At 38.0% G+C, this 26,789-nt stretch overlaps 1 protein-coding gene across 1 annotated transcript in view; it reads left to right on the top strand.

Moving 5' to 3' along the window:
• Positions 1 to 26,789, top strand: part of ICA1L (islet cell autoantigen 1 like) — a 76,612-nt gene that overhangs the window by 15,956 nt on the left and 33,867 nt on the right. The window contains exons 3-5 of the mRNA XM_044241335.1: positions 21,846 to 22,014; positions 25,071 to 25,143; positions 26,425 to 26,548. Coding sequence (XP_044097270.1) covers positions 21,846 to 22,014; positions 25,071 to 25,143; positions 26,425 to 26,548 — 366 coding nt within the window. The remainder of the gene's footprint in view (positions 1 to 21,845; positions 22,015 to 25,070; positions 25,144 to 26,424; positions 26,549 to 26,789) is intronic.

Raw genomic sequence — 26,789 nt, 5'->3', positions numbered from 1 at the left:
TCTTTATGTAATTGTTCTGTACTCTCAATTGTGAAAAGGTTTTTATAAGCCTTCTATTAATCTCTCATTTTATAGACCTCTCCATCCCTTTTGAACCAAAATAGACAGCTAAACTAGATAACCTCTGAAGTTCTTTTCAATTTATTTTAGTTATGTGATTTAAATATCTATTATATAAAGGACACATTTCTCATTAACCTGTATCATTCATATCACAGTGAATCCATAGCACAATACCAAGAACCTGGTCTGAATTTGATTCACCTTCCTCGAACCCTCTCTAAATTTTACCACCTTTCTGCTTTCTTTTTTGAAGGTCTCATCAGTTCTCACTGCTTAACTGTCTTTTTTTAGCTAACTCCAAAGTCACCATTTTTTTTTTTTTGATGGGGAAGGGGCAGAGTGAGAGGGAGAGAGAGAAGCTTTTTAAAATTTATAAACATATAATGTACTATTTGTTTCGGGGGTACAGGTCTGTGAATCATCAGTCTTACGCAGTTCACAGCACACACTCTCCCCGATGTCCATCACCAGCCACCCCATTCCACCCATTCCCTCCCCTCCAGCAACCCTCAGTTTGTTTCCTGAGATTAAGAGTCTCGTGGTTTGTCTGAGAGGGAGAGAGAATCTTGAGCAGGCTCCATGTCCAGTGCAGACTCCGCCACGGGGCTCCGTCAGATAACTGTGAGATCATGACCTGAGCCGAAATTAAGAATCAGACACTAACCGCCCGAGCCACCCACATGTCCCCCAAATCACCATTTCCAACCTGAGCACCAATAAAATTTAAAATGAGAAAGTATAAAATAATGCTTCTTAAATATCAACAATATCTGTTCTAAGTGCTTTACATGTATTTTCACATTTAATTCTTATACTAATCTATTTACTTCATGATTCCTGTTTTACTGATGAGAAAATAAAGGTCAGAGAGATTAATGTAACTCACACAAGGTCCCACAGCGAGATGTAGTAGAGTTACTAGGTTCAAACCTAGGCAGTCCGACTAGAGACCCAAGCTTGAAATAATCTTTATCACTACAGTTGTAATTGCTTTTAGATAGTTCTGTGAACTCAGATGCCACTTACCATTTCAAACTCAGAATTTCACACATCAGATGCATAATGTTCCCATTTCATCTAAACCTCCTTATTTTTCAGGGGCAAAACTGTTAAGTCATTACTAACCAAATTCTGTAGATTCTTCCTTCACATCTGTTCTTATGGTAATATCCCTGGTCCTGATTCTTATTATGTCTGGAATGTGGAAAGATTGTTATGAACGATCTAACTTTCTGCTGCTCAAAAACATTTATCGGCCCACAATACCTATTAAATAAAATATAGAGACCTCTACAATCTATCACCTACCTACATTTTCCTTCTTCAGCCTGTTTTTGAAATGACATTTTCTTGTCTCATGCTGTTAAGATCTCTGTGTTTCTTCAATATTTCACTTATGGACCTAGAACACCTGAATTCTAATCTTCTTTCTATTATTAATAGGTGTGAAATTGTTGGCAAGAGAAGGGAATAGGAGTCCCCTTGTAAATAATGTATATGTGATATTAATACATAGTCTTTGTAATAACTTTTACCTCCTCAGACTTATTTTTTAAAAGATTTTAATTATTTATTTGACAGAGATCACAAGTAGGCAGAGAGGCAGGCAGAGGAGGGTGGGAAGCTGAGCAGAGAGCCTGATGTGGGACTCCATCCCAGGACCTTGAGATCATGACCTGAGCAGAAGGCAGAGGCTTAACTCACTTAACTCACAGGCACCCTCAGACTTCTTTTATACACTTACTAATTCATAAATAAAATTGTATAAAAGTATAACTATTTAATGTGTACTTTAACAATGAATGAATGGAATGACTCTCACTTTGGATAAGGCTTGCTAGTACTACCTAATAATAATGATAAATAAAAGCAAAAAAGACAAAGCCAAAAAGATAGAAATGGGCTTGATAATCAAGTAAACATTTTTCAAAATAATAATAGTTACACAAAAGCTAGTTTTATATGTTAATTGTAGTAAATTTGGAAACTACAGAAAATTATCACTCTATCCCACTGTAGAGAAAAAATTAGTTGACATTTTGGACTGTTTCATATCATTAGTTGAAATCATTAACAAACTCTGATTCTTTGAGGAAATGCTGATTGTGTTTGTAATAAAAGTTATGGCTTGGGAGCCAGAGTAATCAGGAGTACTACATTAATATTAAACAGCAAACTTGTCTCATGTATTTTCTTAATTGCATCAAGCAATTATGTTATATTTAGTCAAAAGTCTTTACAGATTATTTTCCTCAAGGGATTTTAGTATTTCATCAGTCTGCATATTACCATCAGTCTGTTTTGCTTCCTTTTTAGTGATGTCACAGTAATGAGATGTTAAAGTGAGTATAGAACTACCTCTAAAGAGAATATTGATTTGTTCTATTTTAAGATTTGTACTCCAAATCCAAGAAATAGCTAAAACATTTAAATATTATATGGTGCAAAAAGGAATAAAATGTTCTATATGGTGACTGTGTTCAAGTAAAAAAAAATTGTACTCTTACTGGAAATTAGATTTCTAGTTAAGACGGCATATTAATTTGCTCTCCACTCATGGTAATTAGAAAAGAAATTTAGAAGCAAATCCAAAAAGATGTATCTTGCCTAGATAATAAGGTAAGCATAAATCAAAACAAAGTGGAAAAATAAAGTAGTAAATGGGGCTGAAACAGATGTGCTGAGCTCTCAATATAGAAATAGTCTCTGGTATCTAGGAGGTCAGTTTCTCCAGGTTGGTAGAAATTGTTTCCCATACACCATTCTTTCAAACCTGATTAGATCAATGGTATTTCAGATATCACAACAACAGGTGCCCTAAAACAACAGTATAAGATTCTGTGGAAGTAGGAACCCTGAAGGTGAATGAAAAACAACTGTATAGCCACTAGTAAGGAGAAATAAAATAACCACAGAGGGAAGAAGGAAAAAATTAAAGATTCTGTACTCAAAATGAGCCTATAAAATTCAACAAAATCAACATTTGGAACATGAATTCATTCCAGGTAAAAATAATTTTGTAGAAGAGTCTTAGAATTCTATATATTTAGTGTGCCAAAGTGAAAAATTATAGGATGGTAACCATTATAAAGGACAAGAAGAGGAATATGAGGAACCAATTAGAAATCTTGAAAATTACAGAAGAAAGAAATAGTCACTGGTGATTAAAAAACAAATCTTAAAGGCTGGGATGAACTCTAGACAAAACTGAAAAGAGAATTCTTAAATGAAAGATTGTACTGAGGAATTTAGCGCCCCCCCCAAAAAAAGTACAGAAAAACAGACTTCTCATTGACTGCAATAGATGCGCTAAGAAATGAGGATTCTATCCTCAAAGAATTAAACAATAAAGAATGTTGTGTAATGGAAACAACAGAACAGATGCATACATAGCAACATATGTAGAACCTAAAAACAAGGACTGAGTGAAAAACACCCAAAAAGTCAGAAATAAAATCTGCAACACTGTATCATTAATCTGCAACACTGTATCATTTTTATATTAGAATGTGTACATAACTCATTTTACAAAACTGCATTCAAATTAAAAAGTACACATTCAAGCACATTAGAATGATTGTAAGGAGAGATGGAAATGAGGAAGAAGTTAAAGAATCAATATACAAGTAAATGAACAAACAAGAAAATGAGTCTTCCATGGGTCAATAATAGCTTTAAAAAAAAAAATACAGGAAATTGTTAGTCTAGATTTTTTTTTAGTCTAGATTTTTTAAAAAAGTTTTTATTTATTTATTTGAAAGAAAGATCACAAGTAGTTCATAGCAGCTTTACTTACAGTAGTAAAAAATGAAGACCTGTTGTTACATTCACACAATGGATTACTATTCAGCAATTTAAAAAAAATGCCCTAACTAGAGAAGGAGAAACTGAGGTAAAAAAAAAACTGTTATTATTTCTTATAGACTAGGCATTGCCTGAAAAAGGATACAGGGGAATTTTCTGGGGCATTAGAAATATTCTATACCATAATATCCATTTGTCAAAAGTATACAGCCCCAAATTATACACATCAATGTATGTAAATATTACCAATAAGAGCCATGTATTAATGATGATGATGATAGAATGAGGTGGTAGGATTAGGTGAAAGTATGAATGATATAAATATGGCAGATTATTGGGGTACCTGGGTGGTGCAGTCAGTTAAGTGTCTGACTCTTGGTGTCGGCTCAGGTCATAATCTCGGGGTCCTGGGATTGAGATCCCCCCTCATTATGCACTCAGTATGAGATCTCTACTTGGGATTCTCTCTCCTCCCTCAGCCCTTTTCGCTCTTGCTCTCTCTAAGATGAATAAATCCTTAAAGAAATTAAAAATCTACTTTTAAAATGGCAGAATGTTGATAATTGAGCCATTTTATTTTTGTCTGCATATGTTGAACTATGACTTTTAAAGAAGTTTGAGGGACGCCTGGGTGGCGCAGTTGGTTGGACGACTGCCTTCGGCTCAGGGCGTGATCCTGGAGTCCCGGGATCGAGTCCCACATCGGGCTCCCAGCTCCATGGGGAGTCTGCTTCGCTCTCTGACCTTCTCCTCGCTCATGCTCTCTCTCACTCTCTCTCTCAAATAAATAAATAAAATCTTTAAAAAAAAAATAAAGAAGTTTGAAAAAAAGATTTTATTAATTTGCAGAGAGAGCACAAGGGGATTGGGAAGGGCAGAGTGAGAAGCAGACTCCCTGTTGAGCAGGGAGCAGCTTTTCCTTGTATTTACTGACCTATAAGTTAAAGTCATTTACAAAATCTAGAATGTTTTATTCTCCCCACCCCCATTCCCCATATGATCTCTCCTCTCCTTCTGGGTCTTTTTTTCCTCCTCTCCATTTCTCAGATTAGGTAATTTTTTATTCATTTTTTTTTAAGATTATTTATTTATTTGACAGAGAGAGATCACAAGTAGGCAGAGAGGCAGGCCGAGAGAGAGGGAAGCAGGCTCCCTGCTGAGCAGAGAACCTGATGAGGGGCTCGATCCCAGGACCTTGAGATCATGACCCAAGCCGAGGCAGAGGCCCAACCCACTGAGACACCCAGGCGCCCCAATTTTTTATTCATCTTTAACTTCACTTCTTATCTTCCATCTTTGGTTTGTTCTTACACCTATCCAACGAGTTTTTAACTATAGTTATTGAAGTTTGCAACTAGAGACTCTGACATTTTTCTATTTATTGTGTACATATCCTACATTGTCATTGTACATATTTATTATAGCTGCTTTAAAGTACTTGTGTGATTAATGTAATATCCAGGAAGTTTTTGGAATTTGTTTTTTTGGCTGCTTTTTCCCCCCTCAGTATGGGTCACATTTTTATAGTTCTTTGCACGTCTAGTGGTTTTTGATTGGTTACTTGGCATTTAATTAATTAATTAATTAATATGTTAAGATTTTATTTATTTATTTATTTTGAAAGATTTATTTATTGTGGCACCTGGGTGGCTCAGTGGGTTAAACCTCTGCCTTTGGCTCAGGTCATGATCTCAGGGTCCTGGGATCAAGCCCCGCATCGGGCTCTCTGCTCAGCAGGGAACCTGCTTCCCCCTCTTTCTCTCTGCCTTCCTCTCTGCCTGCTTGTGATCTCTCTCTCCCTCTGTCAAAAAAAAAATCTTAAAAATATAAAGTAAAATATTTATTTATTTATTTGACAGACAGAAATCATAAGTAGCTGGGCGGAGGGGGGTTGGGAGAAGGGGGGAGGGTTATGGACATTGGGGAGGGTATGTGCTTTTGGGTAAATTGGAAGGGGAGATGAACCATGAGAGACTATGGACTCTGAAAAACAATCTGAGGGGTTTGAAGTGGCGGGGGGGTGGGAGGTTTGGGTACCAGGTGATGGGTATTATAGAGGGCACAGCTTGCATGGAGCACTGGGTGAGGTGAAAAAATAATGAATACTGTTTTTCTGAAAATAAATAAATTGGAAAAAAAAAAAGAAATCATAAGCAGGCAGAGAGGCAGGCAGAGAGAGAGGGGGAAGCAGGCTCCCTTCTGAGCAGAGAGCCCGACGTGGGGCTCAATCTCAGGAGCCTGAGATCATGACCTGAGCTGAAGGCAGAGGCTTTAACCCACTGAGCCACCCAGGCACCCCAATTATTTACTTATTTATTTATTTGACACAGAGAGAGAGATCACAAGTAGGCAGAGAGGCAGACAGAGAGAGAGGAGGAAGCCAACTCCCTGCTGAGTAGAGAGCCCGATGCAAGGCTAAATCCCAGGACCCAGAGCCAAAGTCAGAGACTTAACCCACTGAGCCACCCAGGTGCCCCGGTTACTTGGCATTTTAAATGATGAGTTTTAGAGACTCTGGATTCTGTTTTGCTTTTCTGAAGAATAGCTTTTTTTCTAGAGGGCAGATAACTAGGCTGAACTCAAGCTCTAGACATTCTCCTCTATAGTGGTAGTAGCTTGAATCTTTACTTAATTACTTTAGTTTCCAGCTGTTTTTTGTTTGTTTGTTTGCTTGTTTTTTCTGCCAGCATCCTTGGATTCCCTTCCCTCACTTCATGATTCGTTTAGTAATCAGCACAGGTCTTGGGAGGACTTTATATACAGATTTTAGGATCATCTCCTTTGCTCCCTCTCTTCTAGGATATCCTTCTTAAATTTCTGTAGTTCATCAGCCTTGAACTTGATATCTCAAGCCTATACGATTTTGCTTTCTGTTCAACCTACCTCCAGTGGCAAGCAGTTTCAGCAGTGCCCTTAGTAAAAAACCACAAATGTGCAAATCTCATATTTTGCAGATTTACCCCCCCAGCCACTATCCTCCCCTTGCCAGGAAATTTGTGTTCTCTGCAGTCAGGATAGCTTCTTTACAGAGAGAAAAGGGAGGGTTAAGTTTATTTTTTCAAGTCTAGTCTGGTAAATTACATTTTCTTCTCCATGAAAGATATAGTGAGGAGAGAGGCAAGGAATATACTATTTGAGCTCTGTCAGGATTGAAGTAGAAGCAGGGAAGAGATGTTCTCTTCTGATGCTCCCTGGAATTTTGTTCTCTTAATCGATTTGGCCTGAACTTGCATTCAGCTTAGTAGAAGAAATCAGCGGTTTGTCATACAATTGGACTGACCCTCATGCTAATAATAGTCTGGGAGGAAAACTAATTGGAAGCAGTCAAGAGCAACCAAAAGCAGACAGAAATTGGACAGGAAAGATGAACTGCAAGTTTTCCCTCAAGATTCTTCATGTGTTGGAATGGTATAATGATTGTATCAAATCCAATTTGATTCTGTACCAAGATTAAATTATCTATTTTCTGTCTCAACTTATGTCCATCCATATTATCCAGCATCACATATGAGAGGTTCTGCATTTATATATATATAATATAATTTAAATGGTAATGGACCTGAACTGCCAGGAATCCAGGAGGATATCCAAAGCAGAGTATTCAGAGAATGTCTAGAAACTGACCACCTGTCTCAGCTCGGGGATGCCATAAACTGATCCATGACACAATTGGACCACTACTCTTTGAGCAGGGACCCAACAAGTGGCAGCTCCAGGTAGACTCCCCTTCCCCCGCTGGGAGGAGTGGTACAGGAACATGCCACAGAAATCTGCTGAGTTTGGAGATGCCAAATGGGATCTGCTGAGTTTGGAGATGCCAAATGGGGTTGTGTGCCAGAGACAGAAATCCTTGGTCAAGGGCACATGAGTGGCTCAGTGGGGTAAGCCTCTGCCTTTGGCTCAGGTCGTGATCCCAGGATCCTGGGATTGAGCCCTGCATCCAGTTCTCTGCTTGGCGGGGAGCCTGCTTCCCCCCCACCCCACCTGCCTTTCTGCATACTTGTGATCTCTGTCAAATAAATAAATAAATTATTTAAAGAAAAAAAGAAATGCTTGGTCACAGGCTGGGTGAGCATGGAGTGTGGCCAGAGCAAGAAGACAGGAGTTATTGACTGCTTTTCTCTGAGGATGCACTGAGGAGGCAGACCCCAAGTTCTCAGCTCCTCTGGGACCAGAAATTAGGAGGCCGCCATTTTTATTCTCATCATCCAAAGCTGTATAGAAAGCTTTCAGGGAACAAAAGGTACCAAGAGCAAACCTAGACTACTTAGCTACCAAGAGCAAACCAGATTACTTAGCCTGGCCCCTGACAAGGGCAGTGTAGTTCCACCTCCAGCAAAGACATTTGAGAATCAAAGCAACAGGCCCCTGAAGATAAACAAGAACATCCAGCCAAGACCAAGTTTACCCATCAATGAGAACTGCAAAACTCCAGTGTTAGGGGAATACAGCACATATAATTCATGACTTTTCCCCCATGATTCTTTAGTCTTTCAAGTTAATTGTTAAAAATTTCTTTATTTTTTCTTTTTCTATTTTTTGAATGTTTCTTCTTTCCTTTTCAACCAACATCTTATCAAATCCTTCTAAAAATCTTTTTAAATTTTCATTTTTACAGTCATATTCTATCCCTTCATTATATTTAACCTTATTTTATACACACATACACACACACACACACACACACACACATTTATTTATTTAAAATTTTTGGGTACAGTTTCTTCTAACAAACCGAAAGATAGCCTTTACCTAGTATATGCTTTGTTCTAGTCTCCCACCTGATCACATTCTCCCCTTTTTAAAAAATTTTATTTATTTTCTTTCTTTTTTCAACCAACATTTTATCAATTCCTTTAAAAAAATCTTTTAAAATTTTCATCTTTACAATCATATTCCATCCCTTCATTGTATTTACCCTTATTTTTGTATATATATAAGTTTTTCTTTCTTTAAAATTTTGGGAGGAAGTTTCTTCTAACAGACCAAAATACACCCAAAATCTAGTGTGTGGCTCTGTTCTATTCATCAGCCTGATCATTTTCTTCTTCTCCCCGCCCCCCCCCACTTACTTTCCCCCCGGTTTCAAGTCTTTTCTGATTTGTTTAGTATATATTTTTCTGGGGTTGTTGTTACCCTTCTAGCATTCTGTTCTCTCATTCATCTATTCTCTGTACAAAATGACAAAACAGAAAAACTCACCTCAAAGAAAAAGAGGCAGTGCCAACTGCCAGGGACCTAATGAATAGGGATATTAGTAAGATGTCAGAACTAGAGTTCAAAATGACTATTACAAAGACATTAGCTGGGCTTGAAAAAAAGCATATATGACACTAGAGAATCCCTTCCTGGAGAAACAAAAGAACTAAAATCTAACCAAGTCGAAATAAAAAAGGCTATTAATGAGGTGTAATTGGAAATGGAGGCTGTAACTGCTAGGATAAATGAGGCAGAAGAGAGAATTAGCGATATAGAAGACCAAATGATGGAGAATAAAGAAGCTGAGAAAAAGATAAACAACTACTGAGTCATGAGGAGAGAATTCAAGAGATAAGTGATACCATAAGATGAAACAATATTAGAATAATTGGGATCCCAGAAGAAGAGGAAAGAGGGAGAGGGGCAGAAGGTAAATTAGAGCAGATTATAACAGAGAACTTCCCTAATTTGGAGACGGACACAGGCATCAAAATCCAGGAGGCACAATAAAAATAAGTCAACACCCTGTCATCTAATAGTACAAATTACAAGTCTCAGAGACAAAGAGAATATCCTGAAAGCAGCTCAGAACAAGAGGTAGGTAACCAACAATGGTAGAAACATTAGATTGGTAGCAGACCTATCCACAGAGACCTGGCAAGCCAGAAAGGACTGGCATGATATATTCAGAGGACTGAATGAGAAAAGTATGCAGCCAAGAATACAAACAAACAACAAAAAAACTATATCCAGCTAGGCTGTCATTGAAAATAAAAGGAGAGATAAAAAGCTTCTGGGACAAACAAAAACTAAAATAATTTGCAAATACCAAACCAACCCTACAGGAAATATTGAAAGGGATCCTCTAAACAAAGAGAAAGTCTAAAAATAACATAGAACAGAAATGAGTGGAGACAATATACAGTAATAGTCACCTTACAGGCAATACAATACAGCAGCACTAAATTAATATCTTTTAGTAGTTACCCTGAATGTAAATGTGCTAAATGCCCCAATCAAAAAGCACAGAGTATCAGATTGGATTAAAAAAACAAGACTCATCGATATACTGTCTGCAAGAAACTCATTTTAGACCCAAAGACAACTCCAGGTTAAAAGGGAGGGGGTGGAAAATCATTTACCATGCTAATGGACATCAAAACAAAGCTGGAGTGGCAATCCTTATATCAGACAAATTAGATTTTAAGCTAAAGACTACAATAAGAAATGAGGAAGGACACTATACAATACTTAGAGGGTCTACCCAACAAGAAGACATAAGAACTTTAAATATCTATGTCCCTAACATGGGAGCAGCTATTTATATAAACCAATTAATAACAAAATCAGAGAGACACATCAATAATAATACAATAATAGTAGTGGACTTTAACACCCCCCTCACTGAAATGGACAGATGATTTAAGCAAAAGATTGACAAGGAAATAAAGGCTTTAAATGACACACTAGACCAGATGGACTTCACAGATACATTCAGAACATACCATCCCAAAGCAGCAGAATACACATTCTTCTCTAGTGTGCATGGAACATTCTCCAGAATAGATCACATTCTAGGTTACAAATCAGGTCTCAACTGGTACCAAAATATTGGGATCATTCCCTGCATATTTTTGGACCATAGTGCTTTGAAACTAGAACTTAACCACAATAGGAAAGTTGGAAAGAACTCAAATACATGGAGGCTAAAGAGCATCCAACCCACACCAAGGAAATACAAACAATTATAAGAACATATTATAAGCAACTACACACCAGCATCTTAGAAAATCTGGAAGAAATGGCTTCATTCCTAGAGACATATAAACTACCAAAATTGAACCAGGAAGAAATAGAAAACCTGAACAGACCCATAACCAGTAAGGAAATTGAAGCAATAATCAAAAGTCTCCCAACAAACAAGAACCCCGGGCCAGATGGCTACCCAGGGGAATTCTACCAAACATTTATTTTTTTAAAAGATTTTATTTATTTATTTGACAGAGATCACAAGTAGTCAGAGAGGCAGGCAGAGAGAGAGAGGGGGAAGCAGGTTCCCTGCTGAGCAGAGAGCCCAATGCGGGGCTTGATCCCAGGACCCCGAGATCATGACCTGAGCCAAAGGCAGAGGCTTTAACCCACTGAGCCACCCAGGCGCCCCTCTACCAAACATTTAAAGAAGAATTAATACCTATTTTCCTGAAACTGTTCCAGAAAATAGAAATGGAAGGAAAACTGCCAAACTCATTTTAGGAGGCCAGCATTAATATGATCCCCAAAGCAGACAAAGACCCCATCAAAAAGGAGAATTACAAACCAATATCCTTGATGAACACAGATGCAAAAATTCTCACCAAAATACTAGCCAATAGAATCCCACATTTCATTAAAAGGATTATTCACCACGACCAAGCGGGATTTATTCCAGAGCTGCAAGGTTGGTTCAACATCCACAAATCAATCCATGTGATACAACACATTAATAAAAGAAAGAACAAGAATGATATGATACTCTCAATAGATGCTGAAAACCCATTTGACAAAGTACAGCATCCTTTCTTGATCAAAACTCTTCCAAGTGCAGGGATAGAGGGTACATACCTAATACCATCAAAGCCTTCTATGAAAAACCCACAGCGAATATAATCCCCAATGGGGAAGAGCTGAGAGCTTTTCCCCTAAGGTCAGGAACATGGCAGGGATGTCCACCATCACCACTTCTATTCAACATAGTAGTAGAAGTCCTAGCCTCAGCATTCAGACAGCAAAAAGAAATAAAAGTCATCTGAATCGGGGCGCCTGGGTGGCTCAGTGGGTTAAAGCCTCTGTCTTGAGAGGAATCATGATGGCAGCGAAGTAGCAGGCTGAGACTACTTCAGGTAGCAGGAGATCAGCTAGAGAGTTTATCTAAAGATTGCAAACACCTGCAAATCCATCGGCAGATCGAAGAGAAGAAGAACAGCAATTCTAGAAACAGAAAAACAACCACTTTCTGAAAGGTAGGACTGGCGGAAAAGTGAATCCAAAGTGACGGGAAGATAGACCCCGGGGAGAGGGGCCGGCTCCCGGCAAGCGGCGGAGCAATGGAGCACAAAATCGGGACTTTTAAAAGTCTGTTCTGCTGAGGGACATCGCTCCAGAGGCTAAACCGGGGCGAAGCCCACGCGACAGAAGGGTGACAGAAGGATCGGGGGTGTCTGAGTGTCGCAGAGCTTGTGGGTACTAGAACGGGAAAGCCGGCCACAGAGACAGAGCCGACAGTGAGCTCGCAGCTCGGGGTTACCTTGAACTGGTCACAGGCTCGGTGAGCTCGGAAAGCGGCTGGAGGTCAGGCAGATGGGAGTTACTGGGCGCTGTTCTCTGAGGGCGCACTGAGGAGTGGGGCCCCGGGCTCTCGGCTCCTCCAGGCCGGACACCAGGAGGCCGCCATTTGTATTCCCGTCCTCCGGAAGTCTACGGAAAGCGCTCAGGGAACAAAAGCTCCTGAAAGCAAACCCCAGCGGATTACTCAGCCCGGCCCCAGGTAAGGGAGGTGCAATTCCGCCTGGGGCAAACACATTTGAGAATCACTACACCAGGCCCCTCCCCCAGAAGATCAACAAGAAATCCAGCCAGGACCAAGTTCACCTACCAAGGAGTGCAGTTTCAATACCAAGGAGAGCAGCAGAATTCCAGAGGAGGAGAAAGCAAAGCACGGAACTCATGGCTTTCTCCCTGTGATTTTTTAGTCTTGCAGTTAACTTAATTTTTTTCTTTTTCATTTTCTTTCTCTTCTTCTGCTAAAATTTTTTTTAACTTTTACCCTTTTTTTAAACGTTTTTTAACTAGTTTAATATATATATTTTTTCTTTTTTATACTTTATTCATTTTCTTTTTTAAATTCTTTTCGTTTTTTTTTCTTTCTTTCTTTTTGAACCTCTTTTTATCCCCTTTCTCCCCCCTCACGATTTGGGATCTCTTCTGATTTGGTTAAAGCATATTTTCCTGGGGTTGTTGCCACCCTTTTAGTATTTTACTTGCTCCTTCATATACTCTTATCTGGACAAAATGACAAGGCGGAAAAATTCACCACAAAAAAAAGAACAAGAAGCAATACCGAAGGCTAGGGACCTAATCAATACAGACATTGGTAATATGTGAGATCTAGAGTTCAGAATGACAATTCTCAAGGTTCTAGCCGGGCTCGAAAAAGGCATGGAAGATATTAGAGAAACCCTCTCGGGAGATATAAAAGCCCTTTCTGGAGAAATAATAGAACTAAAATCTAACCAAGTTGAAATAAAAAAAGCTATTAATGAGGTGCAATCAAAAATGGAGGCTCTCACTGCTAGGATAAATGAGGCAGAAGAAAGAATTAGCGATATAGAAGACCAAATGACAGAGAATAAAGAAGCTGAGCAAAAGAGGGACAAACAGCTACTGGACCACGAGGGGAGAATTCGAGAGATAAGTGACACCATAAGACGAAACAACATTAGAATAATTGGGATTCCAGAAGAAGAAGAAAGAGAGAGGGGAGCAGAAAGTATACTGGAGAGAATTATTGGGAAGAATTTCCCCAATATGGCAAAGGGAACGAGCATCAAAATTCAGGAGGTCCAGAGAACGCCCCTCAAAATCAATAAGAATAGACCCACACCACGTCACCTAATAGTAAAATTTACAAGTCTTTGTGACAAAGAGAAAATCCTGAAAGTAGCCCGGGAAAAGAAGTCTGTAACATACAATGGTAAAAATATTAGATTGGCAGCTGACTTATCCACAGAGACCTGGCAGGCCAGAAAGAGCTGGCATGATATTTTCAGAGCACTAAACGAGAAAAACATGCAGCCAAGAATACTATATCCAGCTAGGCTATCATTGAAAATAGAAGGAGAGATTAAAAGCTTCCAGGACAAACAAAAACTGAAAGAATTTGCAAACACCAAACCAGCTCTACAGGAAATATTGAAAGGGGTCCTCTAAGCAAAGAGAGAGCCTACAAGTGGTAGATCAGAAAGGAACAGAGACAGTATACAGTAACAGTCACCTTACAGGCAATACAATGGCACTAAATTCATATCTCTCAATAGTTACCCTGAATGTTAATGGGCTAAATGCCCCAATCAAAAGACACAGGGTATCAGAATGGATAAAAAAACAAAACCCATCTATATGTTGCCTCCAAGAAACTCATTTTAAGCCGGAAGACACCTCTAGATTTAAAGTGAGGGGGTGGAAAACAATTTACCATGCTAATGGACATCAGAAGAAAGCAGGAGTGGCAATCCTTATATCAGATCAATTAGATTTTAAGCCAAAGACTATAATAAGAGATGAAGAAGGACACTATATCATACTCAAAGGGTCTGTCCAACAAGAAGATCTAACAATTTTAAATATCTATGCCTCCAATGTGGGAGCAGCCAACTATATAAGCCAATTAATAACAAAATCAAAGAAACACATCAACAATAATACAATAATAGTAGGGGACTTTAACACTCCCCTCACTGAAATGAACAGATCATCTAAGCAAAAGATCAACAAGGAAATAAAGGCCTTAAACGACACACTGGACCAGATGGACATCACAGATATATTCAGAACATTTCATCCCAAAGCAACAGAATACACATTCTTCTTTAGTGCACATGGAACATTCTCCAGAATAGATCCTAATCCTCGGTCCTAAATCAGGACTCAACCGGTATCAAAAGATTGGGATCATTCCCTGCATATTTTCAGACCACAATGCTCTGAAGCTAGAACTCAACCACAAGAGGAAGTTTGGAAAGAACCCAAATACATGGAGACTAAACAGCATCCTTCTAAAGAATGAACGGGTCAACCGGGAAATTAAAGAAGAATTGAAAAAAATCATGGAAACAAATGATAATGAAAATACAACGGTTCAAAATCTGTGGGACACAACAAAGGCAGTCCTGAGAGGAAAATATATAGCAGTACAAGCCTTTCTCAAGAAACAAGAAAGGTCTTGTACACAAGGTACACAACCTAACCCTACACCTAAAGGAGCTGAGAAAGAACAAGAAAGAAACCCTAAGCCCAGCAGGAGAAGAGAAATCATAAAGATCAGAGCAGAAATCAATGAAATAGAAGCCAAAAAAACAATAGAACAAATCAAGGAAACTAGGAGCTGGTTCTTTGAAAGAATTAATAAAATTGATAAACCCCTGGCCAGACTTATCAAAAAGAAAAGAGAAAGGACCCAAATAAATAAAATCATGAATGAAAGAGGAGAGATCACAACTAACACCAAAGAAATACAAACTATTATAAGAACATACTATGAGCAACTCAACGCCAACAGATTTGACAATTTGGAAGAAATGGATGCATTCCTAGAAACATATAAACTACCACAACTGAACCAGGAATAAATAGAAAGCCTGAACAGACCCATAACCAGTAAGGAGATTGAAACAGTCATTAAAAATCTCCAAACAAACAAAAGCCCAGGGCCAGATGGCTTCCCGGGGAATTCTACCAAACATTTAAAGAAGAACTAATTCCTATTCTCCTGAAACTGTTCCAAAAAATAGAAATGGAAGCAAAACTTCCAGACTCATTTTATGAGGCCAGCATCACCTTGATCCCAAAACCAGACAAGGATCCCATCCAAAAAGAGAGCTATAGACCAATATCCTTGATGAACACAGATTCAAAAATTCTCACCAAAATACTAGCCAATAGGATTCAACAGTACATTAAAAGGATTATTCACCACGACCAAGTGGGATTTATTCCAGGGCTGCAAGGTTGGTTCAACATCCGCAAATCAATTAAACATCAACACATCAATAAAAGAAAGAACAAGAACCATATGATACTCTCAATAGATGCTGAAAAAGCATTTGACAAAGTACAGCATCCCTTCCTGATCAAAACTCTTCAAAGTGTAGGGATAGAGGGCACATACCTCAATATCATCAAAGCCATCTATGAAAAACCCACCACAAATATCATTCTCAATGGAGAAAAACTGAAAGCTTTTCCGCTAAGGTTAGGAACACGGCAGGGATGTCCATTATCACCACTGCTATTCAACATAGTACTAGAAGTCCTAGCCTCAGCAATCAGACAACAAAAGGAAATTAAAGGCATCCAAATCGGCAAAGAAGAAGTCAAATTATCACTCTTCGCAGATGATATGATACTATATGTGGAAAACCCAAAAGACTCCACTCCAAAACTGCTAGAACTTGTACAGGAATTCAGTAAAGTGTCAGGATATAAAATCAATGCACAGAAATCAGTTGCATTTCTCTACACCAACAATAAGACAGAAGAAAGAGAAATTAAGGAGTCAATCCCATTTACAATTGCACCCAAAACCATAAGATACCTAGGAATAAACCTAACCAAAGAGGCTAAGAATCTATACTCAGAAAACTATAAAGTTCTCATGAAAGAAATTGAGGAAGACACAAAGAAATGGAAAAATGTTCCATGCTCCTGGATTGGAAGAATAAATATTGTGAAAATGTCTATGCTACCTAAAGCAGTCTACTCATTTAATGAAATTCCTATCAAAGTACCATCCATCTTTTTCAAAGAAATGGAACAAATAATTCTAAAATTTATATGGAACCAGAAAAGACCTCGAATAGCCAAAGGGATATTGAAAAAGAAAGCCAAAGTTGATGGCATCACAATTCCGGACTTCAAGCTCTATTACAAAGCTGTCATCATCAAGACAGCATGGTACTGGCACAAAAACAGACACATAGATCAATGGAACAGAATAGGAAGCCCAGAAATAGACCCTCAACTCTATGGTCAACTAATCTTTGACAAAGAAGGAAAGAATGTTCAATGGAAAAAAGACAGCCTCTTCAATAAATGGTGTTGGGAAAATTGGACAGCCACATGCAGAAAAATGAAATTGGACCATTTCCTTACACCACACACAAAAATAGACTCAAAATGGATGAAGGACCTCAATGTGAGAAAGGAATCCATCAAAATCCTTGAGGAGAACACAGGCAGCAACCTCTTCGACCTCAGCCGCAGCAACATCTTCCTAGGAACATCGCCAAAGGCAAGGGAAGCAAGGGCAAAAATGAACTATTGGGATTTCATCAAGATCAAAAGCTTTTGCACAGCAAAGGAAACAGTTAACAAAATCAAAAGACAACTGACAGAATGGGAGAAGATATTTTCAAACGACATATTAGATAAAGGACTAGTGTCCAAAATCTATAAAGAACTTAGCAGGGGCGCCTGGGTGGCTCAGTGGTTTAGGCCTCTGCCTTCAGCTCGGGTCATGATCTCGGGGTCCTGGGATCGAGCCCCACATCGGGCTCTCCGCTCAGCGGGGAGCCTGCTTCTCCCTCTCTCTTTGCCCACTTGTGATCTCTATCAAATAAATAAATAAAAATTAAAAAAAAAAACTTAGCAAACTCAACACCCAAAGAACAAATAATCCAATCAAGAAATAGGCAGAGGACATGAACAGACATTTCTGCAAAGAAGACATACAGATGGCCAACAGACACATGAAAAAGTGCTCCATATCACTCGGCATCAGGGAAATACAAATCAAAACCACAATGAGATATCACCTCACACCAGTCAGAATGGCTAAAATCAACAAGTCAGGAAATGACAGATGCTGGCGAGGATGCGGAGAAAGGGGAACACTCCTACGCTGTTGGTGGGAATGCAAGCTGGTGCAACCACTCTGGAAAACAGCATGGAGGTTCCTCAAAATGTTGAAAATAGAACTGCCCTATGACCCAGCAATTGCACTACTGGGTATTTACCCTAAAGATACAAACGTAGTGATCCAAAGGGGCACGTGCACCCGAATGTTTATAGCAGCAATGTCCACAATAGCCAAACTATGGAAAGAACCTAGATGTCCATCAACAGATGAATGGATCAAGAAGATGTGCTATATATACACAATGGAATACTATGCAGCCATCAAAAGAAATGAAATCTTGCCATTTGCAACAACATGGATGGAACTAGAGAGTATCATGCTTAGCGAAATAACTCAAGTGGAGAAAGACAACTATCATATGATCTCCCTGATATGAGGAAGTGGTAATGCAACACGGGGGCTTAAGAGGGTAGGAGAAGAATAAATGAAACAAGATGGGATTGGGAGGGAGATAAACCATAAGTGACTCTTAATCTCACAAAACAAACTGAGGGTTGCTGGGGGGAGGGGGGTTGGGAGAAGGGGCCTGGGGTTATGGACATTGGGGAGGGTATGTGCTTTGGTGAGTGCTGTGAAGTGTGTAAACCTGGCAATTCACAGACCTGTACCCCGGGGATAAAAATATATGTTTATAAAAAATTAAAAATTTTTTAAAAAAGCCTCTGTCTTGAGCTCAGATCATGATCCCAGGGTTCTGGGATTGAGCCCTGCATCAGGCTCTCTGATCGGTGGGGAGCCTGCTTCCTACTCTCTGCATGCCTCTCTGCCTACTTGTGATCTCTGTCTGTCCAATAAATAAATAAATAAATATTTTATAAAAGTCATCTGAATCAGCAAAGAAGTCAAACTCTCACTTTTTGCAGATAATATGATACTTTATGTGGAAAACCCAAAGAATCCACCCCAAAACTGCTAGAACTCATACAGGAATTCAATAATGTGTCAGAACATAAAATCAGTGCACAGAAATCAGTTGCATTTCTATACACCAACAACAAGACAGAAGAAAGAAATTAAGGAGTCAATCCCATTTACAATTGCACCCAAAACCATAAGATACGTAAGAATAAATCTAACCAAAGAGGCAAAGAATCTGTACTCAGAAAACTATAAGTACTCATGAAAAAAAAATGGAGGAAGATACAAAGAAATGGAAAAATGTTCCATGCTCCTGGATTAGAAGAACAAATATTGTAAAAATGTCTGTGCTACCTAGAGCAATCTACATATTTAATGCAATCCCTGTCAAAATACCATCAACTTTTTTCAAAGAAATGGAACAAATAATCCTAAAATTTTTATGGAACCAAAAAAGACCCCAAATAGCTAGAGGAATGTTGAAAATTAAAACCAAATCTGGTGGCATCACAATTCTGGACTTCAAACTCTATTACGAAGCTGTCATCATTGAGACAGTATGGTACTGACACAAAAACAGACACATAGATCAGTGGAACAGAATGGAGAGCCCAGAATTGGACTTTGAACTCCCTGGACAACTAATCTTAGACAAAGTAGGAACGAATGTCTAATGGAAAAAAGACAGTCTCTTCAACAAATGGTGTTGGAAAAATTGGACAGTCACATGCAGAAAAATGAAACTGGGCCATTTCCTTACACTGCACATAAAAATGGACTCCAAATGGATGAAAGACTTCAATGTGAGAAAGGAATCCATCAAAATCCTTGAGGAAAACACAGGCACCAACCTCTCTGACCTCAGCTTCTTCCTAGAAACACTGCCAAAGGCAAGGCAAGCAAGGGCAAAAATGAACTCTTGAGACTTCATCAAGGTAAAAAGCTTTTGCACAGCAAAGGAAATAGTTAACAAAACCAAAAGGAAACTGACAGAATGGGAGAAGATATTTTCAAATGACATATCAGATAAAGGGCTAGTGTCCAAAATCTATAAAGAACTTAGCAAACTCAACACCCAAAGAACAAATAATCTAATCAAGAAATGGGCAGAAGACATGAACAGACATTTCTGCAAAGAAGACATCCAAATTGCCAGTAGACACATGAAAAATGCTCAACATCACTCATCATCAGGGAAATTAAAATCAAAACCTCAGTGAGATACCATTTCACACCAGTCAGAATGGCTAAAATTAACAAGCCAGGAAACACCAGATGCTGGTGAGGATGCAGAGAAAGGGGAGCCCTCCTACACTGTTGGTGGGAATGCAGGCTGGTGTAGCTACTCTGGGAAACTATATGAAGGTTCCTCAAAAAGTTGAAAATAGATGGGCGCCTGGGTGGCTCAGTGGGTTAAGCCGCTGCCTTCGGCTCAGGTCATGATCTCAGGGTCCTGGGATCGAGTCCCGCATCGGGCTCTCTGCTCAGCAGGGAGCCTGCTTCCTCCTCTCTCTCTCTGCCTGCCTCTCTGCCTACTTGTGATCTCTGTCAAATAAATAAATAAAATCTTTAAAAAAAAAAAAGTTGAAAATAGAGCTACCCTACGACTCCGCAATTGCACTACTAGGTATTTACCTCAAAGACAGAAAGGTAGTGATCTAAAGGGGCATGTGTACCCCAGTGTTCATAGCAGCACTACTGGGTATTTCCCCATTGATATAGATGTAGTGAAAAGAAGGGCTATATGCACCCCAATGTTCACAGCCAAACTGTGAAAAGAGCCAAGAAGCCCTTCAGCAGATGAATGGATAAAGATGTAGATATACACAATGGAATATCACTCAGCCATCAGAAAAGATGAATACACAAATTTTGCATCAACATGGATGGGACTGGAGGAGATTATGCTAAGTGGATGAAATAAGTCAAACAGAGAAAGTAAATTATCATATGGTTTCACTTATTTGTGGAAAATAAGGAATAGGGTACTTGGGTAGCTCAGTGGGTTAAGCCTCTGCCTTCAGTTCAGGTTGTGATCTCAGGATCCTGGGATTGAGCCCCACATCAGTCTCTCTGCCCAGTGGGGAGCCGCTTCCCACCCCCCCCATCTCTGCTTGCCTCTCTGCCTACTTGTGATCTCTGTCTGTCAAATAAATTTAAAATAAATTTTTGAAAATAAGGAATAGCATGGAAGACATTAGAAGAGGGAAGGGAAAAATGAAGGGAGAAATCGGAGTGGGAGACGAACTATGAGAGACTATGGACTCCTGGAAACAAACAGGGTTTTTAGAAGGGGAAATTGGGGGGATGGGTGAGCCTGATGATGGGTATTAAGGAGGGTACGGATTGCATGGAGCACTAGGTGTTATACACAAACAATGAACAATGAAATGCTACATCAAAAACTAATGATCTACTGTATGGTGACTAACAACATTGTAAAAAAAAATGGGAAAAAGTGTATTATATTTCCTTTTCTCTATCTCCTAAAGGAATACTTTATACATTTGCATTTCCTTATACAGCCATGTTAACCATATGAAGAAGAATTACTTAGACATTAATTTTCAAGTTGACAGGTTGCAATTTCCTTCTTTCTTTCTTTTTTTTTATAATTTTTATAAATAACTCAAACTTATGACCCTAGGATCAAGAGTCGAATGCTTTTCTGGGCCACCCAGGCGGCTCCCATTTTTATTGCTAACATATCTCCCCTATACCTAAGATCTTTATTTTTGTTTATTTATTGGATACTGAAGTATTTCTTTGAGTTATAAAAAAGAGTGTGTATCTGAGTGTTTGCATAGCTACGAGTATTTATTAAATGTGTATTCTGACATAGCAGTTGTAACTATAGCGGACTTTTTAAAGGAAATGATAATAACATGCAAAGATGTGTGTATAAGTTCATTTTGCAGTATTATTACAAGGTAAATATTGGAAACTAATAGATGTCCATAAATAGATCGGTTAAATAAAATAAAGTTATTTCTAATCATTATTACAAAATTTTAATAGTTTTATCACCTTTGTCTCCTAACTGAAATTAATGTAAGCATCATTAATCTTTTTGCCTGTTACTTGTGCAAGTTGTGTCATAAGTTTAGACCATACAGACCAAATATTATGTAAAGTTATTAACATTAATATTCCATTTAGTATCTTTCACTTTTTCAATCGGATTAAATACTCGCTGATTAGATATATATTATTGAAAAAAATTTAAGAAATGTTAGTTTTTTCCTTGTAGTCACTCCATGGATTCCTCTGGGCAACCCAGACCAGAAGATAACCAGTCAGTAGTTAGCAGAATGCAAAAGAAATACTGGAAAACTAAACAAGTCTTTATCAAAGCAACAGGAAAAAAGGAGGATGAGCACGTGGTAGCATCTGATGCTGAACTGGATGCTAAACTCGAGGTAAATTTGAGGATTCTTTATGTTGCATGTAAGTGGTTATTCTTTGGGACTATGACTGAAGAGCTTGCAAATTTGATAATAGAACGTTTAATTGTATTCATCTGTCATACAGATCTTCTGCAGTCAAATTCTCTATCACTGAGCTACACCCCCACAATCAGATCTTCTGTATAGGAGGTCACAATTCTCACAAGTTGAGAATCGGCAGAATTGGTACTCATAAATTAGAGAAAGAATAATTAAATAATTTCTCTGGTGCAAGTATTAGTTTTTAAGCTAAATATTAATGAATTAATTATATTCTTAATTGAGACCATATACTCATTATATATCATGTTGTAATATTTTGTACTACTTTTATGTGTCATCTTATATCTCGCTGAAATTAACTGAAATCAAATAATGAGGTTTTTTATTTTTATTATTTTTTAAAGTTTATTTCTTTATTTAAATAATCTCTACACGCATTTTGGGCTCCCAGCCCTGAGATCAAGAGTTACACGCTCCACTGACTGAGTCTGCCTGCCAGTGTCCCCTGAGTGAGGATTTTTAAAGTTAGAGTCTTTGTATAATTAAGGGATAGAGTTATTAAAGTATTTTGTAATGTGTTTTTTGGCTATGTTTTTCATTTTAAATAAAATAAGTAATTACCATGAAACTACTTTAAACCTGTAAGTGTTTTACACTTTTAAGTAATTAAACTAATTGGAGAAAAGTCTCCGATATATACAAAAAGGTCTGGGTTTTTAAATGCAGGTTTACTAATTCCATGTATGTATACTAATTGAAAATAACTTTTTAAAAATATTTCCAAGCAGGAGTTCTATTATGCTTGGAATATAATCATTTGTTGCAATCCTTAAAAGTATAGATCTCATTAAATAGGTCATAATCTACTAAGTATTTTTATTCTACAAAACATAAAGTTATGTTATGGCCATAACAAATGTAGAAATAGATAACAAATTAACAAGCTTGTACTATCTGTTTTAAAAAGTATTCTTCTTATGATTTAATGACAAGTGTGGAAAAAATGAAGGGACTTGATTATAAGTAATCAGTATTTTTTAAAAAAGATTTTATTTATCTATTTAACAGAGATCACAAGTAGGCAGAGAGGGCGGGGGGGAAGCAGGCTCCCTGCTGAGCAGAGAGCCTGATGCAGGACTCAATCCCAGGACCCCGAGATCATGACCTGAGCCGAAGGCAGCGGCTTAGCCCACTGAGCCACCCAGGCGTCCCTAAGTAATCAGTATTTTGAGGCTAAAGGAACTCTTTACTGTTTCCACATATATTCCCTCATAAGTAAATTTTACTGTCCTGTTTTACATTGTTAGGTAATCTGTGTGGCATATTTTCTTGTCCATTAGACAAATACTTGAAATCACCCTAATACTTTGTCCCACATTATTTTATCTTTTAAGATTGAGAAAAATTTTCATTGAATGTATACTTATATCATCATGTTATATGCTTTAAATATATTACAGTTTTGTCAAATTATACTTCCCCTTTCATTAAAAAAAATTCATTCTAAAAATAAAAAGCAGTTGTATATAAATCTTTCAAAGACCCATGGGGGGAAAAAAACAACTATAATCATTTCATCATAGTAGAACAATCATTTTTAACTTTTTTAAATTAAAAAAAAAAGATTTTATTTATTTATTTGACAGACAGAGATCGCAAGTAGGCAGAGAGAGGGGGAAGCAGGGAGCTGAGCAGAGAGCCCAATGCAGGCCTCGATCCCAGGACCCTGGGATCATGACCTGAGCAGAAGGCAGAGGCTTTAACCCACTGAGCCACCCAGGCACCCTAGAACAATCATTTTTATATCTTTTTCTAGTCTTCCATGTGATTTTAAAACAGCTTTTTAAGTTGCCAATTCCATCGACCAAATTCATTTCAAACATACCTAACCTTATGTGGAAAGTTGATGGCTGCTCCTCCATTTAGATTTTAGTGTCTATCACTGATCTTCCTTGGGTCTAATCACATATCAAAATAATAAGAAAACTGTTTCAGAGAGGGAATACACAGGCTCAATGGTGATATTGGAAATTTATTTGATACTCAAAAGGTTATTAGTGCCTAATACTATGCTACAGTGCCAAGGTCTTTTTGAATTAAAGTCTTGTAAAAAGTTCTTCAGCAGAGCACTTTGTGGGAAGAAGGCTGTACCCTAAAACCTGTGCTACCCCATCTTCCTGGGAAAACCTTAATTTATAGATATGTATGAAGAGTTATCTCATGTGTATAATGTGTCCTAATCTCAAATTTTCATGTGCTTACTTTGAAATGGGTGTCTACTGGATGTTTTATTTTTCTGTTAGCAACAGTGGTAATGAAGGGAAAATTCCAAACAAAAACAATCTGAAAGTAATTTATTTTTTATGTTATAATATATTACTTAATTTTTATGGTAATCACTCACCTGTTATGCTAAAGATAATATTGTAGAAAAGCCAGATTGAGAGTTAACATTTTCTAAGGTTATCTATACTCTTTTCATCTGTAATTGGCACTATTTGATACAGTTTATATTGGATTTACATTTTTGTTATTTAGATAGTTTGGAGCTGAGAGGAGGACAGACTCCACAGTTACAAATTTTTATTAATTCCCATGTATTTATCACCATTTTTTCCAGCCCTTTTGGGGGAATCTCAATTTTCTATATCAAAAATAAAACCAGGGACGCCTGGGTGGCTCAGTTGGTTGGGCAGCTGCCTTCGGCTCAGGTCATGATCCCAGCATCCTGGGATTGAGTCCCACATCAGGCTCCTTGCTCAGCAGGAAGCCTGCTTCTCCCTCTGCCTCTGCCTGCCTCTCTGTCTGCCTGTGCTCGCTCTCTCTCTCTCTCTGACAAACAAATAAATAAATAAAAATCTTAAAAAATAATAAATAAAATAAAACCAATAGTGAAATACATCGAAGTCAAGGAAAACAGACATACCACTTAAAAGGAAAGGTTCTGCTTTCAAAGTGCTTATAACATATATATTATATTTGCTTATGGTTCTTTAGATTGTCCTAATAAAATTTGTATTTCAAAGGTTTTTCACTCCATTCAAGAGACATGCGCTGAACTTCTGAAGATAGTTGAGAAATATCAGCTAAGACTCAATGGTATGAAATCCTAGATATCTATCCAATAATTCTCATTTACAATAAATAATTCACTTGCATTTTTGTGAATTAAATATTTAATACAAAAACAATAGTTTACTGAACTATTTTGTGAGTGGTTGGTTCCTTATGACGAAGTAACAGCAAGGAGCAGTGGGAATGGGGGGCTAGCAAGTGAGGGGCTTGGGTTCTGCTGCTGCCTTAGACGTACTGAGGGACTCCTCTTTCAGTTTTTTCGTTTTTGTTTTTTTTTTTAGTAGACTCTATGCCTAGCATGGAGCTTGAACTCATGACCCCAAAATCAAGAGTCAGATGCTCTCCTGACTGAGTCAGCTGGCACCCCTTCCTCTTTCAGTTTTTAACTTCAGCTTTTCCAGCAGTGAACCAGGGTGTAATTGGCATGACATAAGTCATTTGTCACTTTAAGCTTATAATTTGAACACTTTATGGGCTCCCCCACTTATTAGTCTTATTGTGATTAGCGGGTCAGACTTCTAAAACTTTGTGGTCAAAGACCAGTTTTGTTTCATGTTTTACTTTCAATTTGTTGTAAACTGACACCTTTATAATATACAATAAAAATTAATTTCTAGAAAAATGAAATTAAAGAAGACATGAATAATGTAAGCACAGTTCTTTATTATTATTAGGTTCAACAGATATAAAATACCCAAATTAGTAAGTTTCTAAACAGCTTCTTAGTTTTGTTACCTGTTACAGGCTGGTAACAAGTGGTTCTGGACTGGAATTAATCGGTGGACCACACTCTGAGTAGCAGTATACTACATGACAACTTTTACAGTTACAGCAGTAAAACTGTGAATGTCTGTGCATGTGGGATACTGAATACATGTCACCGAAGCCAGGGTGGGGGTCAAGATTAAGTTAAGTTTAAATAGGATACGAATACTTACTAAGAGGCAATGATCCTAAAATGCATGTCTGCACAATTGCTAGTGCATCATTTGTGGTTTTGTCATTTTGGAACTTTTTTTTTTTCTTCACTAAAGATCAGTCTTTCCCAAATGCAAGTTCTGAGAATTCACAGAATTTACATCAAAACCATCCGGAGTACTTGTGGGTAGGGGGAAGCAGATCCTAAGACCTGTAAAATCAGAATCTCTGTAAATGTAGCCCCAGGAATTTGCATTTTTAAAATAAGCTTCTCCTTCCTCCAAGTAATTCTTACATATGGAGAATTATTGCTGTGAGAATTTTTGTTGTGTGTTTTAAACAAATGATGAAATGAAACAACTAACTATATTGGGATTTTTTTCCTAGTTATATCAGAGGAAGAAAATGAACTGGGACTCTTTTTAAAGTTTCAAGCAGAACGGGATCCGACCCAAGCTGGTAAAATGATGGACGCTACCGGCAAAGCTCTCTGCTCCTCGGCCAAGCAGAGGTTTAGTGTTTTTTCCATCATCCTTAAAACTGTACTCAACATGGTAGTTTGGGCCTATGTTTCTAAATTTGCATATCTGTAAAGGTTACCCGTCATTTCAGTAAAGGGTTAAAAGAGAGATATATTACAGCATATAATTGTTTTGATGCCTCTTATTTATTTTGTATGTAAAAGAATTACTTAAAAATGGACATTTTAGGTTGCTTAATTCCTAGAAATAGGCTTTAAGCCTGTATTTAAA

Source organism: Neovison vison, chromosome 3 (genome assembly GCF_020171115.1).
Source record: "Neovison vison isolate M4711 chromosome 3, ASM_NN_V1, whole genome shotgun sequence".
Taxonomy (NCBI): domain Eukaryota; kingdom Metazoa; phylum Chordata; class Mammalia; order Carnivora; family Mustelidae; genus Neogale; species Neogale vison.
This window is presented reverse-complemented; position numbering and strand designations above follow the sequence as displayed.